The sequence below is a fragment of the Simochromis diagramma genome, unplaced genomic scaffold (assembly GCF_900408965.1).
Source record: "Simochromis diagramma unplaced genomic scaffold, fSimDia1.1 OVJJ01000514.1, whole genome shotgun sequence".
In the NCBI taxonomy this organism is placed as follows: Eukaryota; Metazoa; Chordata; class Actinopteri; order Cichliformes; family Cichlidae; genus Simochromis; species Simochromis diagramma.
This window is the reverse complement of record NW_024387346.1, coordinates 248,179-265,343: the sequence shown is the minus strand read 5'-3', so window position 1 is coordinate 265,343 and position 17,165 is coordinate 248,179. Positions and strand designations below refer to the sequence as shown.

The 17,165-nt window shown below is 41.8% G+C and overlaps 1 protein-coding gene across 1 annotated transcript in view; it reads left to right on the top strand.

Annotated features, from left to right (window-relative positions):
* Positions 1–9,636, top strand: part of LOC120718296 (SH3 domain-binding protein 4) — a 50,974-nt gene extending 41,338 nt beyond the window's left edge. Inside the window, exons 4-5 of the mRNA XM_040006771.1 lie at positions 6,275–6,463; positions 6,863–9,636. Coding sequence (XP_039862705.1) covers positions 6,275–6,463; positions 6,863–7,087 — 414 coding nt within the window. The 3' untranslated portion in view covers positions 7,088–9,636. The remainder of the gene's footprint in view (positions 1–6,274; positions 6,464–6,862) is intronic.
* The last annotated feature ends 7,529 nt before the right edge of the window (positions 9,637–17,165 follow it).

The window sequence follows — 17,165 nt, the reverse complement described above, 5'->3', positions numbered from 1 at the left end:
GAAGAAACAAATCATTTATCAAAATTGTCTTTGCTTTAGTTTGGTTGTTTTCTACAGGTCTAAAGGCACCCTCTCTCTCTGTGTGTTTGTGTGTGTGTTTTGGTGTGTAACAACAGACACCGAAACCACCCGCTTCGTTCGTTTCCACACCGCCGTTATCTCTGAAAATATGTCTGGAGGAATTTTCTTCTCATTTTGACAAGCAGATGATTTATGCAGCAGGGAGAGCTGCAGGGCTTCAGAGCACTGATTGCTGAGCTAGTGAAACAAACTCGGTGGCATTTAACAAACACACACACAAACATTCAGAGAGTCCTATAACACATAAAGCAGCTGACATTTTGGAAAAACGCAGCACAGTAGTTGATTCCTCTATAGAGGCAGAGTATTATCCCACTGCATAGAAGCTTTTTAAATGGCAATAATGACAGTGTGCCCAGCTCGGCCTTCTGCAGTGCAATTATTAGTTTAGAATCAGACTCGTGGACTCGTGAGGGAGCCACGCTCTGTGATAAATACTTTACAACACGCCATCAAAAATTTACAGCAAGGAGAATATTTCCAACCACCAAGACGCTCCAAAAAGAGACCAAAGTGCGGATCCACAGAACGTCTTCTTTAAACTCAAACAGTGAAATAGACCTCATTACTGCAGGGAAAAAACATTCATAGAACCTGTACTGTGTCTGGAGCTGCTCCAGCATTACAGATCACATGTAAGATAGGGTTTGTAGCATGTTTACTTAAAATGCTGGTTTTTGGCTTACCAACATAAAACTTTGAAGCAGCAAAATTCTTAAAATAACACTTAATGTTTAAAATGTAAAGCAGAAAATCCTAACAGACTGAAGGATTACTGACCTCTCAGTCCATTATAGGCATGATAATGCCTGTAATGGACCGGGTGATCATTATAAGGACCATTGCTACAGCCGACAGTTATTATACCACTGTGCTACTACTCTAGAAAAGTGTGATAAGGTCTACCAGGTGGCCAGTAACCTGTCTAGTGTTAGATTAAGGGTTTTATTGGGTTTTGTTTTAGCAACATGCTAAATACGCACATTTTCAGAAACTAGAAGATGTTGCATTTTCAATGAAATTTCGGACTTTTAAAAGGGGTGGTTGTTAAAGAAACCCTACCTCCAACCCTAACACATACTGGGTCGCCAATGTTAGGGAAGGTAGCACCAGCAGGTAGGCTGCTTCAGTCATTCACATTCAGTTCAGATGCCCCTGTGGAACAGCAAGTGATTAGCTCACTCAGCATTGCTTTGTAGCTGATATGTGGTTGCTAGGGGACAATCCAGACATAAGCAGCCTAGGTAACCCCCTAATCTATATACCAACCTTTCATATGTCAATCAGGACTATCCTTTACTCTTGTTGGTAGTTGCTTCAATTACTTGACTTCAAGCTATGAAAACATTAATTCTGGAGCCGCCCACTTTGCGCTGACAGCAGTTATTTCATTCCCTGAAGTTGCTAAAGCCTCTTTTCCATTAGTACCTACTCGACTCGGATCGACTGGTTTTCCATTACAACCCGGGAGTACCTTGTTTGCATGCTTGTCTGTGCGTCCCACGACACAATAAATGTGCAAGATGAACGCTACAACAAAGGTGGATATCGAAGCGAATATATACCTGCTGCTCAGTCTGTTGCTTTTCGTCAGACTCAGGGACCACAGCGTTGTTTTTTGTAGCCATTTTCCTTGTCGAGTTTCAAAATTAGCAGTTTTGATTTTCGTGAACGAGACGCTCTCATGACTCATCGAGTGACACTACTGACCAGCCAATCAGTGCCATGCAGTCTGACGACGTCAGAATTTAGTACCTGTTTGGATTGCTTGGAACCCTAGCCGAGCAGGTACCAAAAACGACCTCGTCCCAGGTACTGTGACCTAATGAAAAACCCTGAAAACCGTGGCGAGTTGATCTGAGTAGGTTCTAATTGAAAAGGGGCTTAAATGTCGCTGACTTGTATGGTGTGTGGTCACCACGTCACTGCGTCAAGTCCTCCTGTGTGAGCGCCCCTTTAACCCTTTCTCCACAAGTAAAGTCATTTTCTTATTAGCCATTACTGTGTAGCTTATATTTGGTAATAAAGTGGCTGTTGGTGACCCTGTTGTACTGGTAGTTGCTTCAAGCTTGCAACCTCAAAGCTGAGATTCGTCTAACTCATGAGCCTTCATTGGAATTCCTCGGTCCCTGGTCACCGCATGGCTGTGTGCTCTGCGGCAGGACACAGGGTGGTGTGTTAGCTCATTGTTCTTGGTTTTTGTGCTGTTGCATTTTTATCTTTTTAGTGACCACTCACTTCTTTTTATATTTATTGTGTCATGTGTTTATTTTCTGTTCTTGTGTGCTTTCATAAAGTTCCTTGTCCAGAGTGGGAATGCTTATTCTCTTTTATTGGAAATACGTTAAAAAGTTAAACATTAAAATACCAGTATAGAGCAAAATAATAACATCTCAGTTAAACTCGCCTTGTTAATAAAATCCAAAACTCTGAACCTACGAAATACAATAAATGTGTTTATTTTCCTAATGTTTGCTGGACTTTGTCAGTCCAACACTTTCTGCTGCAGTAAACAAATTCTAATATTGTTAGAGACTTGTGTTGTGTTGAGACAGGAAGTGTTCTCCTTTATTTTGGCAGGAATTTCCTGTTGTTATCTAGCAAGGAAACAGGTGCTTGTATTGCTAAAATCCTCTTCCCCTTAACATTCACAAAGATATCCAGAAAAATACCAAACAAACATTGTGTGATTCTGTCTGTCACTCAAAGTCCAAATCAAACTTTAGCTGCAGATTTTGTCCAGAAGTGTCTGATCGACTCAGTTTGCTTCTCTGTCTTTGATGTAATGTGGCGACAGATCAGCATTCCAGCATTCCAGCAAAACGCCGTCTGATTGGCCCCCAGCTGCCGCTATCTCATCCTCTGGTCTTCTCTCAGAGCGAGAGAGGCTGCTGGAGCATGGCATCTGCATTCCTTACCCCCTCCCCCAGTCTCCCGTCCTCCCCCCCCAATATCCTGTCGTTCCACACATTCCTGCACATCCAGCTGAGGTCCAAAGTGGAGCTTTAAACTCACCTACGCTCTGTTGAGCCTGCAAGTCAAAGGCTGCATCCGAGTGTGTGCTGGCACTTCTGTCTTTGTGAGGACACTCGGAATAGAAATTTTTAGTTCCTCATTTGGTGATATAGTCTGAAACAGTTTCCATGCATTTCTTTTTTCTTTTTTTTTTTTCGTGTCCCGTTTGGATCTTTAGCCATCAGAATTGTTGTCTTAAGGCCAAGAAAGATGCCAAGCGGATTTATTTTACCAAGTGGATCATCATGGCCTTGCCATATTGGTCCATTTGATTGACCTTTATTATAATTATGAATTTATTTTATTTTCAGTTGCTACAAACGGGACAGACATGACTGGGGGATAGGACAGGGAGAAAGAATGAAAGAAAGAGAGGGAGAGAGAGAAAACCAAAGGGGAGAAGAGACGGTGAGAAGGGGGGGAAGAAAGGAAAAAAAACAAACAAACAAACAAAACACCTGGATCACCTGTATGGAGAAAAAAAACAGAAGAGAAAGCAAACAACAAAGAGCAACATAATAAAAAAAAACAGCACCATCACAATAAACTAGCTAGCAGTAGATAACAGTAGATACTAAATAATAAACGATATTGTGCAGCACGCAAGATAGACAGCGCACAATGTGCTTTGAGGCAGCAGCCAAGAAAGGTGTAGTCCGTGTCTGTGAACACCCGTGTGTACACCTGTGTGCATACCTGTGTGGATCAGCACGCTTGTATTCCAAAGGTTTCTCCATGTAACGATCTGCTAGGGAGTGTGGGGAGCCATAGCTCCGTCCACCAGGGTATGAAGCAGGTATGGAGGAGATCCAGGCCCCAGATATCCAGAGGCCCCAGAGTACAAGGACCCGAGGAGGACCACCAAAGGGGGGGGAACCGTGCCACCCTCCTGGGAAGAGCTGAGTAGAGCCCCAAAGGAGAGGTCACCCCGCAGCTACGGAGCAGAGGCCAGAGGGGGTTGCAGTGGTGTGCCGGCGGGCTCTGCCGGCAGCCAGCTGTGCCAGAGAGGACCGAGCTTCAGGCCCAGAGGCCAGAGGCCTGAGGGCATCCCACCCCCTGGAAGGGGCCCAGCCGGGCCACAGGCGCCCGGCCCCGCCAGTCAGCCACCAGGAGTGAGCGCCCAGCCCCAGACGACAAGGACCACCAACACACCAACGTCTGAGGGCATCAGCCACCGGCAGGGAGTGTGGTGAGGGGAGATAGGCCTCCGTACTTTAGAGGGCCTGAGATGTACCCAGAGAGGTTGAGTCTAAAACCCAACCTGACATATAGACACAGACGAACAGGCACACGCGGACACAGACGTGCATTCCCACCCCATATGCACAACCAAATACTCGGCACTCACCCAACGTGTAGACAGACACAAATAGACACTGCACAGACAGTCGCACTCCCCAAACATACTCTATATCCCAGGTCCAGGTACCCCTGCCCTCAGAGGGGCAAGCCGCACCTAGACCCAGGAGATGTAACCCTTCTCTCTGGGGTGGAGGCAAGCGGACCACCTCCTTATCTGCAGTAGCAGGGAGGCCCCGCATCCCAGACCCCAGTCTGACGGCCAGCACCTCCTCCCAGCCCCCCAGCCCTGACGGCTAACAGAACCAGGGTGAGTGAAGACCTCAAACCTCCCTACGCCCGCTCATATGTAGTGTTGCTGTGTGCTGTTCTAAAGTGCATTTAAAACTCAGGAGAGCATGGTTCCTGCTTCCTCTCAGAGAGCAGCCCGGCTCTTCCCGAAAACCCTTAGTGTCTAAATGCATTTCCATGCATTTCTATCAAAAAGAGATCAGTGTTGTTGGCACAAACCTGGAACCAGCACGGCACCATCAAACTGTTGGGCCTAAAGTTAATATCAGTGCTGTTGGGCCTTCTAGCTTCTATAAAGGGCAGGATTCAGACTTAGTTCAGACTTAGTTCTTAATTTGCACTGCTTGAAGATTAGCACTCCAGGTGTAAACCCCCCCCCATGTGGCGACCACATGCCACACTGCTGAGAGCAGCCAGCCCGGGTTCGAGTCCAACCCGTGGCCTTCTACCACATGTCTTCCCCTGCTTTCCTGAACCTTCTTCACTGTATCTATCAAAATAAAGCTGAAAAAACACTTTGCAACTCATTTTATGAAAATTTCTCCATAAATGGATATAAGCCTCTAGAATACACTGTCTTCACAAGTGTACTCATAAAGTCAGCACACATTAGTGGAAATGCACTTATTTGCATGAGATTCATTTGGATTTGCAAATCTGCTCTGACGTGCTGCAGGTCCTCTCCGCCGTAGGAACACAGCGAGTCTCCGCAGTCTTTAGTTTTCCCACAATCACCAGTCATCTGGGCAGAATTGACAGAGACAGAGAGGTTGCAGAGGCTGATGGGAGGGGCCGGGCTCCTGTCCAAACCAGTTAAATTCAAACAAACAGGAGTCACTTTAGCATCATGCATTTTTCTTTCTTAGTTTTTATTCTCTCTGTCCTCAGTTGTCCTATTTTTGGTTAGAAGAAAGTCAGATAATTACTGTTTATTTAGACCCAGCTACATCATGAACGTGGTAAAAGACCAGAGACATTTTTGACCAGACTGGGGAATTTTGTAAGAAAATATTGGGACACTTTGGACATCAGACATGTCATTGTTGTGTACTGGATCTCATATTGGATCCTGTGTGTATCAGTGTTGAGCTGCTGCATTCCTCATGTCATAAATATGCTACTGAAGCAACACAAGGTTCTTACTTCTACATCCAACCTGAAGCTCGTAAAAATTGCACAAAGCTGAGATTTGCAGTGGGTTAGAGAGGCCAGCTGTGGAAAAAACTGAAACCTGTAGATGTGCATTTATTTATTAATTGTATCTTTGTAAAGGGTGACTTCTGTCTGGCGTCTGGTCACTTTGCACCTTAAACAGACTTTTTGTGAACACACTGTATGTATGTTCATGTTGTGTGTATTATTGTAGGGTCTACCTTACAATATAAAGCGCCTTAAGGCAACTGTTGTTGTGATTTGGCACTATATAAATAAAAATGAATTGAATTGAAATGAAATGAAATTAAACACTGATTCCAAACCAGAATTCTTCAGAATCAGGAATTGATTCTGAATCGACCTCCATCACTCAAAGGTGAATAATTTATTTAGAACCCACATCTGAAATCTTCTCCCTCTCTTTTCTCTGCAGGCCCTGTTGAAGATGGACTGTCAGGGTCTTGTAGCCCGACTGGTGATGGACTTTGTCCTCCTCACCACCGCCGTGGAGGTAGCCGGCCGCTGGAGGGAGATGGCCGAGAGGCTCGTCAAGATTTCGCGCCAACAAATGGATGCTTACGAGGCACCACACCGTGACAAGAACGGGGTGGTGGACAGCGAGGTACGCGTGTCCTAACATCCCAAAAAAAGATTTCACACAACAACAACTTCAACAACGAATCCATTCTGTACAAGCCTGATCAGCTTTATTATGTTTTAGGACTGAACACTCAGTTATTTGCTTGTCTGTTTGAATCTGTAACATTAAGACATTCATGTTTCTCAGAGGATGAAATCAGCTGACCTAAGCAGCTGAAAGTGTAGGTGATTCCTGACCTGATTATTGTGTTTTAAAGGAACAGTGACACATCTTGAGAAATACAAATGTTTCACTTTTCCCTTCTGTCAAAATCACAAGTGGACCGAGTGCATCTGTATCATTCTGTCAGCCGGTGACAGTTTTTCGACATGTCAGTGTCCCAGGAGATCATGACACGTTTGTTTCTCTTCTTGTCTGCAGGCCATGTGGAAGCCGGCATACGACTTCCTGGTCACGTGGGCAGCTCAGATTGGCGATAGCTACAGGGATGTGATCCAAGAGCTTCACATGGGCCTGGACAAGATGAAGAACCCCATCACCAAACGCTGGAAGCACCTGACCGGCACGCTCATCCTGGTCAACTGCTTGGATGTCCTGCGGAGCTCCGCCTTCAGCCCCTCTGCTCAGGATGACTATGCCATCTGAACCCAAGCATTGCCCCACACCAGCACACCTTGCTCTTCAGGAGCAATTTTTTTTTTTTGAAATTGCAACGTTTGAAATGCTGCATATCAGCTGTTTGCTCACTCTGAATGCCACTACTGCTGTCGTTCCTGCAGCGTTGCCTTCAGCTCTTCGTGCCCAGGGCAACATCACCAGACAGGCCCCACGTCCCCAGCAAACAATACAGTGCTCTATGGAGCTTGCAGTATTCACAGAGACTCTTTTAATAGCTTCAGTCTTGCACAGTTATGTATTTTTGTACTCTTATTATGGCACAGCAGTTTTTTAAGCAACCATTTGGTTAAGATCTGTGGATTGAATGCCAAGACAGACATTTTTATTAAGAAAAGACATTTTTAGATATTGTATCCTCGTATCCTCACGTGTCAGATCTGTTCTATTTATTTATACATTAAGAAGAAGAAGCATCACCTTTGGTCTGTCTTCAGCTTCTCCCTCACTGCAGTCCTTCAAATTTCAGTGATCCAAATATTTTGGTGTCCTCTATTTTCGAAGATCTGAGACTGAAGATTGTACATTCAGTTTTACACTGAAACGCGCAGTGTTTTTGTAGAACATGAATCAATGGATTTATTAGATTTAAACTGATAATTTAGTTTCAGCAAAATTTAAAACCCTTGTGTCAGTTTTAAATCAACTTTTGAGTTTTGGCTTCCTAAAAACTGTTATATTGTTTTCTGATTAAATTTATTGTAACAAACTTGACCTTCTAAACATCAATTGATAAATCAGCCTCGACCTGAGCCATACTCACTTTGTTCTAGTTCACTCAACTTGTCCCAACCTTTCCAAAACTGAGAATGTCAGACATAGATATCCACAGTCCATGTTTGACTTAGAATGCACTCCCGTTAGGCAATTTGAGCATGCTTAACCCGCCACAGTCCGGTTTGTGTGAGGAGTGTGAATGCATTGTGCCCGCCTGTGGGAGAGAAAGGTCTCTCAAAGAGTCCTGAATTAAAATCTGCAAAAATTGTGCAGCAGACAAGATGGTAGTAGAAGTCAAACTGTGGCGGGCTGTTTAAAACGTTATTTTCGGACAGAATCAGACAGAATCATTTTTTAAATCAAGTGGGTCTTTACATGTAGTGTTTATTCCCTGCAGATCATTGAAATCTATGTTAATTTAGATAATCCACTCAAATCTTATGGATCACCACAGCAGGTCTTTTGCCTCTATCTCACCCAATAAGTGCCTGGAGGCATTTCAAATGAATTGTTAAGTTATGAGACTCTCTTTTAAAGGAACTTTGACAGGATGCATGTGACTTGCTTGCTAACGTTAGGTGGTCAAATGCTTCCTGCTGCTTTTCTTTGCACATCTGAAAATGTCTGTTTCAGAGTGGACCTCATTTAATTACAAGTAGCATTTCGTGAGTTCATACATGGCCTTTCCGCAGCCCCTCAGTTCCTCCTCTGTCTGAAACAAGCTACTTTTGCTCTCTGTTCACTTCTTTAAGCCAACTTTCCTCTGATTGGCTGCCCCTCGTAAAGAAAGCATGAACAGCAGATAGGTGGAGCTTCTATCCTCATAGCCTGAGATGTGAGCATATGACATTAAAAAAGCACCAAAAGTAAAAATAAAATGTCTGAAAGAGTATTTAGAGTAGCATGACGCCTGAGCTTTTGACACACAGGGATTCCTTCTACATATGCTGACCTCATTATCTGAAACCTTGGCCGTGTTCATTGTTAGTAACGACCACTTTCAAAGAAAAAAAAGGGAATAGTATAATTGGTTCACCTTAAATAACTGCTAGGTTTGTGAGAGCAAACTTTGTAACTTTGCTCCAGAATGACTCAAAACAGAATAAATTTAATGAACTGCATTGCATTGTGCTTTGGGAGAGTGCTTTTGTTCTACTAAACGGTAGTATCATGATGAAGTGTGTGGTTCTGCAAGTGGGGTTTAGATGCTAATTTTATTTCAGGATAAAGTAAAGTTGAGGAGAAGAGCACTGGCGAAATTATGGGGAGAAAAGTGAAGCATGTTTAGCCCTAAAAGCACAAAGTAGAGAGATGGAAGGGGGACAGTGGAGATGGGGCATGATTCACTGTGTCCTGCGTAATGGGGACCTTAAACTAACTGGCTGAAATATGGGTCACAGTAAACTAAACAATCAAGAACACCGACTGAGTGTTAGGATTGGTCCATCAAGGATTTATGTCTTGATTAACGATTACCTTGAGCCTGTACCTCCATATAGTAACCAAACTCACACCTCTTAGTTCTGAACTCTCTCATCTTTGTTATGCAAAATCTGTTTTTTTTCTTTCTGTTTTTTATAAAGCTTGCCAAAAATAAGTAGAACTCTACACAAATAACCATGTACAATGTTGAGACCACTGTTGTAATGACACTGTCTATCAAAGCTTCTCTAGCTTTCGTCCCAGTGCTGCATACTGTATAATGTGCTAGTGACACAGCCAGTGTTGAGTTGAAAACCTTTTTTGTGACTGCATACTTTTACGGAAGAGACTCTAAATAAAATGTAAATATTTGTACACGACATTCGTGAGAATTGACTTGCTGCTGGCTGCGCAAACAACCCCCTCACCCCCACCACCATCACCAACAAACAGGGCACCACAGTCAGGAAACTCCTTATCTGAAGCATGGGAGACAGGCCGTCATGTTTCAGGTGTTATCAGTGCTCTGTTTGTGGAAAAAAAAAAAACAATGGCTGAGAAAGTGTGCAGTTGAAGGTGGTAGGGAGCAGGACAGATTCTGGGTAGTTTCTGGCTATACATTGCAAGACCAAGAGAAACTAGAAGGGTGGCTCAGGTAGCATAAAAAGGGTTGATGATCTGTACCAGTCCCTATTCTCATTGTTGAACTGCTCTCATTATACTGTCCATTTTTTTAAGGAGGGGGCTGGAGGGTCTTGATCACGTGCATAGAGCAAATCACCAGTGTAAATGACCAGGGAGGCTTTTATAGTTTCCACAACTGCAAATTTACTGGGGTCCACTTGGGTCAGTATGAAATTAATTTTGTCATCAGTTGATGAGTGAGTTTTAGCAGCCATCTGTGAAAAGACCATAGTCTGCAGTGACAGCAGCTGTCCATGCCCGTCTTGGTAATTAAGTGTAGTCCCCACCAAATAAAAGACTATCTGGACTGAGGATTTTAACTAGAGACTTTAAAGGAGAGGCATATAGAACTCAAAAATTCCTCAACATAAATGTACTGGAGAATACTGGAATTTTGGAACGGCACAGACTTTATAAGTATAACTTCCTGGAAAGTTACTTTGGTGGTAAAGGTAAAGTTTTTTGATTTTTCTGCCTTTTGCAGTTTTACGTCTCTTTGACATCTGAAATTTAAGCTCATTTTGATAAACTGCTCAGTCTTCCAAGAACGGAAAGATTCTTGTCTTGAAGAAAACTGACAGGCCTGACAGCATGTGTGCAAAAAGTTGGGAGAAGATGGCTAATGCTAAAATGGTGCATGGCAAAGCTAAGGTCTCAGTCAGTCGGGCCTAGATCTTTGTGTTACCAATCTCATTCAGCAACAGCACACAACCTCCAAAACCACTTGCAAACCAGTTGGAGGAATGCAGTTTTTCCCCCTAGCAACTCGTGGTGAATATGGGGAGTGTCACCTGATTGGTGCATGACTCAATTAGCAATTAATTTCATAGCAACCATCAGCAACCACTACATCTGTTCAGGCAATACTTAATTTTGCCTTGCAACTGGTGGTAGCGAGGCAGTTGCCAACCAGTCTCTAGGCCTGTGTGATTGGGCTTAAAGAGTCTCTTGGAAACTGGCATCTCCTTTGAGAGAAACTTTATGGACCTTAACCCAGAAACAGCAAGAGTGATTGTGCCAAGGTGTTTGATCAATTCTGTGAATTGGTGACAAAGAAATTGCAGCTGCCTTGCTAGACCCAGATGCCATAAATGTGCTGTCAAAAATATAATGTTATGCAGAATATTAGACAGAAATAAAGCAGTGCCTTGAAGTTTTAGTTTCAAAGCACATCATGTGCCTTGGGCACTAACAAATACTTTTCTAGACAACCAGCTTCTGTGTCTCCAAAATTCACAGGTCATATGTTACTAATCACTTGTCATATATAGTAGTATAGTAGTGTTATGTTGAGTTAAGACAGCTAATTATAGAGCATATAAGCAAAGAGCCGCCAGATCTTGACTGAGCAAAAATGAGTGTCTCTGCTTCTTTACTCAGATAATTGAGAGGATTTCCATATAAAAAAAAAAGGTCTGTAACTTTGTATCTCATTTTCTCTTTCCATTCCTTTCTCTATCCCTTTCTCTGTCTCTCACTCTCTGTGCCGTAAAAGCAAGCAGACATTAATTAAATACACAGATTAATGGAGGAGAAAAAAGAGCCAAAAGGAGTAGAATTAATTACAGTAGGGTATGGGCTGACAGGCTTCAAATCCCTGCCTGGAGTGCCAGTAATGAGCTCCCCAGGGTGACAGGGCTTACAGAACAGCACACAGCTCTGTACTTAGCTTCAAAATCCAGGGATAATCTGTACAAAGAGACGACTCACTCGACATGTTGACTTTTTTTATTGTCTTTTCCGACGTGTCCGAGATGTTCGTTCGCTGGGGTTTAACATTTTTAATCATAGCACTCAATAGGCATAAAGCTTTGGTTTCCAGAGAAACATTCTACTGTTGAATAAGTGGATTATAGTCTAAGTCTCATAAATGCCTACAGGTTCCACAGTATGCACAGGTACGAACCAGAAAAGACATGTTAAAAGCAATGATCTGCTCAATTTTTCACACTTTGTACATTTTCACTGGGGTTTGAGTCTTTATGTCCTTGCCTCTCTTTCTGCCCATGCTTGCTGAATGATATTTCCATTTCCATAATGCTGCTTCTAAATTTGGACCCATTGTGGTGTGGCGCATGATGCAGGAACTCAAAGTTCTCTAAAAATGTAGAGAAGCCATCCATTGCCTAAAATCAGAAATCTCTAACCCTTTTTTACCACCAAAAAGTTGGGACACTGTGAAAAATTGAATTAACTTATACACAGTAGAACATAAAAAACTCATTTTGAATTTGATGGCCAGCAACACATCTCATGCAGGTTGGAAGGCAGGGAAAGAAACAGCTGGAAAAGTTAGTGGTGTTAAAAAAAAAAAAAAAGCAATGTAAATATACAAAGACTGAGTATCTCATCATCTACAGAACATAATGTCATCAAAAGATTCTGAGAAGCTGGAGAAATCTCTGTCTTCTGAAAATCAGTGGTGGATGTTTGAGATCTTTTAGGTCTTCAGGCAGCACTGCATTAAAAACAGACATGATTCTGTATTGGAAATCACTGCATGGAATCAGGAAACGTTCCAAAAATCTCAAGTAACTGGCCACGAACAGAGACTTAAAGCTATGAAGATGAAGCCGTATTTGAACATGATCCAGGAACAACGCTGTGTTCTCTCGGATAAAGCTTAGTTAAAATAGACTGCAGCAAACTGGAAAATTGTTCTGTGGTCAGACAAATCGACACTTAGATAGATTCTGCGCTCTTCGGATTACAGAGCAAAGCTTTTAACAAACTTGCGGCTCGCTATCAGCTCTTATTTCAAAAGCCTGCATCTCTGATTATAAGCTGCCAGTTCAATACAGCTTTTCAAATGAGCGGCTTGCATTTGTCTAAAAGCGCCAAAGGTATGTACAGGTTTCAGAGAAGCATGTGCTCCTATCCACACTTTGTTTTGTCTTCTGTATTTCAACAAGACCATGTTAAACTGATTACTGCATCTATTTCAAAAGCATGGCTTCATAGCAGAAAAGTCTCATCATAATATTGGGAGCATCATGACACCAAACATATAACATAGGTGACCCAGAACTGTTAAGCAGTTAGAATCCCATATCAGAAAAGAATTGGACAATTCTTGGTCCTAACTTTATTCAGACATGTGGCTGCCACAAAATTCATAAAATGGGCTAATGATCTTTCAGTCAGATAATATTTTAGAATTCTTTCTAATATTCTTAAAGTGGTACGTTTTCTCAGCTTAAACATTTGATATGTTTCCTGTGTACTACTATGAATGGAATGAGATTATGCCATTCTGTCTGTAAACATGACAGATCAAAAAGTTTTGAGATAATACTGATAAAACTTTGTGTAGAGTGGGCTCATGTTAACAATCTATTACAATTTGGTGTACGTCCACCAAGGTCTTAAAGGTCAACTTATTGGCAGAAAATAGACAAACAGCCTCATAACTATGTGAAAGAACAGTTGGTAGCATTCAGAGGCAGGTTCAGTTTCAGGCAATACATTCCTTCTATACGAAGTAAGACATAACTGTGATCTCTAAACCCTTTCTTATACAATAAGGACTGAAAACTATAATTATAACATTATCGAATTTGTCACAGATAAAGGAATGATACACTAATACACACTAATTTAAAAATCCAATGAATGAATCCAACAAGTTCAAGTCCATCCAAACCACACTCCTCAGACATTTTATTAGCTGTTCCTGGCCAACCGATTGTTAACCTAAATATCGAATCAGCAAATCATATGGTATCAACTCAGTTAGTTTAGCCATGCAGGTCAAAATGACCTGAAGTTCAAACTGAAGGAAGAAAGATGATTTAAGTGACTTTGAACATGGTATGTTTGTTGGTGCCAGATGGGCTGGTCCAAGTGTTTCAAGAACTGCTGATCTACTACACATCTTTTTTTTTACAAAACCATCCTTAGGATTTAGAGAGAATTGTCTGAAAGGGAGAAAATATCCAGTTAGAATTAGGCACAAACAACATGGAAGCCTGGATCCATCCTGCCTTGTATCCATTGCTCAGACAGGTAGTGGTGCTGTAACTTTCTTGGTCATATTATCTTTGCACACTTTGGGCCACTTATTACCAGCTGAGTATTGTTTAAATGCAACAGAGTACCTGGGTATTGTTGCAGCCTGTGTCCATCCCTTTGTGACCACAGTGTACCCATCTTTTGATGGCTTCTTCCAGCAGGATAACATGTCTGAAATCATCTCAAACTAGTTTTGTGAACATGACAAAATGGCAAAATGGCCTCAACACTCACCAGATCTCAATCAGCACTTTTAGGTTGTGATGGAAGAATTGTTCATGGATGTGCAGCAACAATGTGATGCTATCAAGTCAATATGGACCAAAATTTCTGAGCAATGTTTCCAGCACCTTGTTGAAACTAAGCCAAGAACAAAGCAGTGTTGGAGGCAAAAGAGGGTCCAGCCCAGTACCAGCAAGGTATACCAAATACAGTGTTCGGTGGTATGTAGGGATGGGTATCGAAAACCGGTTCTTGTTGAGAACCGGTTCCCACTGTTTCAATTCCTTGGAATCGTTTGCCACTTTTAAAAACGATTCCCTTATCGATTCCAGTCGCCCCGAATGACGTCATCACGTTGAGTAGCGTCTTTTACCCAGTAGGAAACACGGCGCCTGAGCGGCACAAACGCTCAAAAGTTTGGTTACACTTTATGAGAAAGGATGACAACAGGGCAACGTGCAATACTTGCAAAGTAGAGATTTCATCAAAGGGAGGAAACACTACGAATATGCAAAAGCATTTGCTCAAAAAACACGCGATTGCTTTCAACGAATGTCGTGTTTTTGATCCGCTCCGGACTAGCGAAGCTCAACCCAGCAGCAGCGGTAGCGTTTCCACGTCCTCTCCCGTTAATACTGCAGGTAACTAATCAATTAGCATTGCATATTATGTTAGCGTGATTTACCTTATTACAAAACCTGCTATTACTGTGCGTTGCATTTAGATAACCATGATGAGAGAGACAGAGTCTGGCTCAGATGCTGGCAGTTCTCGCTGCAGTCTACCGGTAGCGTCTCCTTTCAGGCCAGGATAGACGAATGTCACCCAGCAGTGTCTAAGTTTGTGGTCAAAGGTTTGCACCCATTTGCCACAGCAGATGCCCCCGATTTCACTTTGGTAAGTGAATGTGTTTAATTGTAGGCAGGACATTACTGGATATTCTTGTGTAATTGCTACAGAATAATTTATGTTAAACTTTGTTATTGCTACAGGAGAATATTTATTTTATTATTTTACATATACATTTTTTTCCTGGGGACCCTGTGACACCCCATTGAAGAGCCGTAGGCTGGATCTCTTAAGATCTCACTGTTGGGTTTGTAAGGCCATGTTACTCCTAAATTTCTATCTTGTTCAAAGAGAAGATATAAAACAAAGTTCTAAGCTAATCGACTTTAGTGTTCTCCTTTTTAAAAAAAAGAATCGATAAGAGAATCGATAAGGAATCGAATCGTTAAACAGAATCGAAAATGGAATCGGAATCGTTAAAATCTTATCAATACCCATCCCTAGTGGTATGTAACAGCCTATCTGTCACAAGGTATTGTTCTCTGCAAAGTATTTCTAAAGGGAATATATATAATATTAGAAAAGCCAGTTAATAACATGAACCTAATGCCAAAGGAGCCACAGCTTTACACTGCAGCCTTATTTAAGAAATGAGAATGTTCTTAAACTGCACATTGAAATTCAGACAGCATGAAACGCCTATTTACTAATGCAGCAAGACAGCTCAGTCGAGACTTACTAGTTCTTGATAGACTTGACAGTTGGTGGGTTTTCCTTTGAATCTTTAGAAACATTTTCATTAGATTCTCTAACCGGTCACAATTTTTTTTCCTCAGCTGAATGTAAACAAAGAAGTCAAAGACTGAGTCCAGCCATCTCTGACTACAGCGATTGTGCTTTTTTTTTTTTTTCGCCTTTCCATAAAGTGCGACGGCTCCTTCTGTCAACAGCAGCGTCCAAATGTCAGTTTAACTACAGCTGAGTCTGTGACAAAGGCTTTGACGTTCCTGCCAGTTGAAGAGGAGCTCAGTGTAATTCGAGTCATTTTTTATCATTGTGCTGTCATTTTGCTGTGGCAGCTATCAAGAGCACCAAGGAAAGGTCAAGGTCTGAATGAGCCACTCAAACAAGGCTCTCACAGAAGCTTGATGGATCTCTTTTCTTGTGTATCTAAATACTGAGTCATGAAAATGAAGAGTTAGCTTTTAGTTTTGTCCTGCTGTATGAACCACAGTTCTCTTCTCTTATTTTAGAGGAAAGTTTGTCTACGCTTCTTAAACTGACAAACCTTCACGCAACGCAAAGTAAAAGACTGTTTCTTTAGATTTTCCGCCTTCCTTTACCGTCTTGCATGGATTAAAATAAATACCAAAGCAAATGACAGATGTATAACCTCTTGCATTTCATTGTGACAATCGTGTGAATATACTGGGAATAGAGATTAGATACGTTCTGCTGTCTCAGATCTGTAAATACATAAGTAAATGAATAAAAAGCTGTTCACTAGTATATTTACATAAGAAAGTGACTGCAGAACTGATACTTTCACCACTTTAGTTTCAGTGTTTAGATGTGTCACAGTCTTTTTTGACACGCTTAACTAAAAAATTACTTACATGATTTATCAAAGTTGTACCATCGGGCGTAGGGTCCTGGGTGGGTTATGGGGGACTCTGTTATAGCAAACATCAATCAAGATTTTAAATCATAATGGATTAAAAAATGGTACAAAAAAGGTAAAAATGGCAAAAAAGGTATGTTTACTGAAAATTTAGGTTGTTTGCCTATGCAAGGTCCTAATATATTCAATGAATTAGGCTTTAATTGTCAGCTTAGTTCAGAATAAGTTACATCTAACTATAATGATGGCCTCCTGTTTTTCCTCCTCACGTGCTGCCATCACTGACAAAAATACATGCAAGAAGTACTAAAATCTGCACAACCAGTTCAGTACCCACGTTTTAGCCCTGAGGATGAATCCATTTTCTTTTCCTTCAACCAAAACAAAACAAAAAAAAAATGGTTTCCATCTAAAAGCATTTGAAAACACATTTGATGCCACAGAAGCTTAGACATGCCATGTGGTTTGACTTCTGTAAACCAAGACCTATAATTTATGATGTTGTCAGGACATGAACATTGAATGCCACAAAATGACGTGCCTATTTTGGTTATCTGGACGTGAAAAACTGAGAAGAAAAAA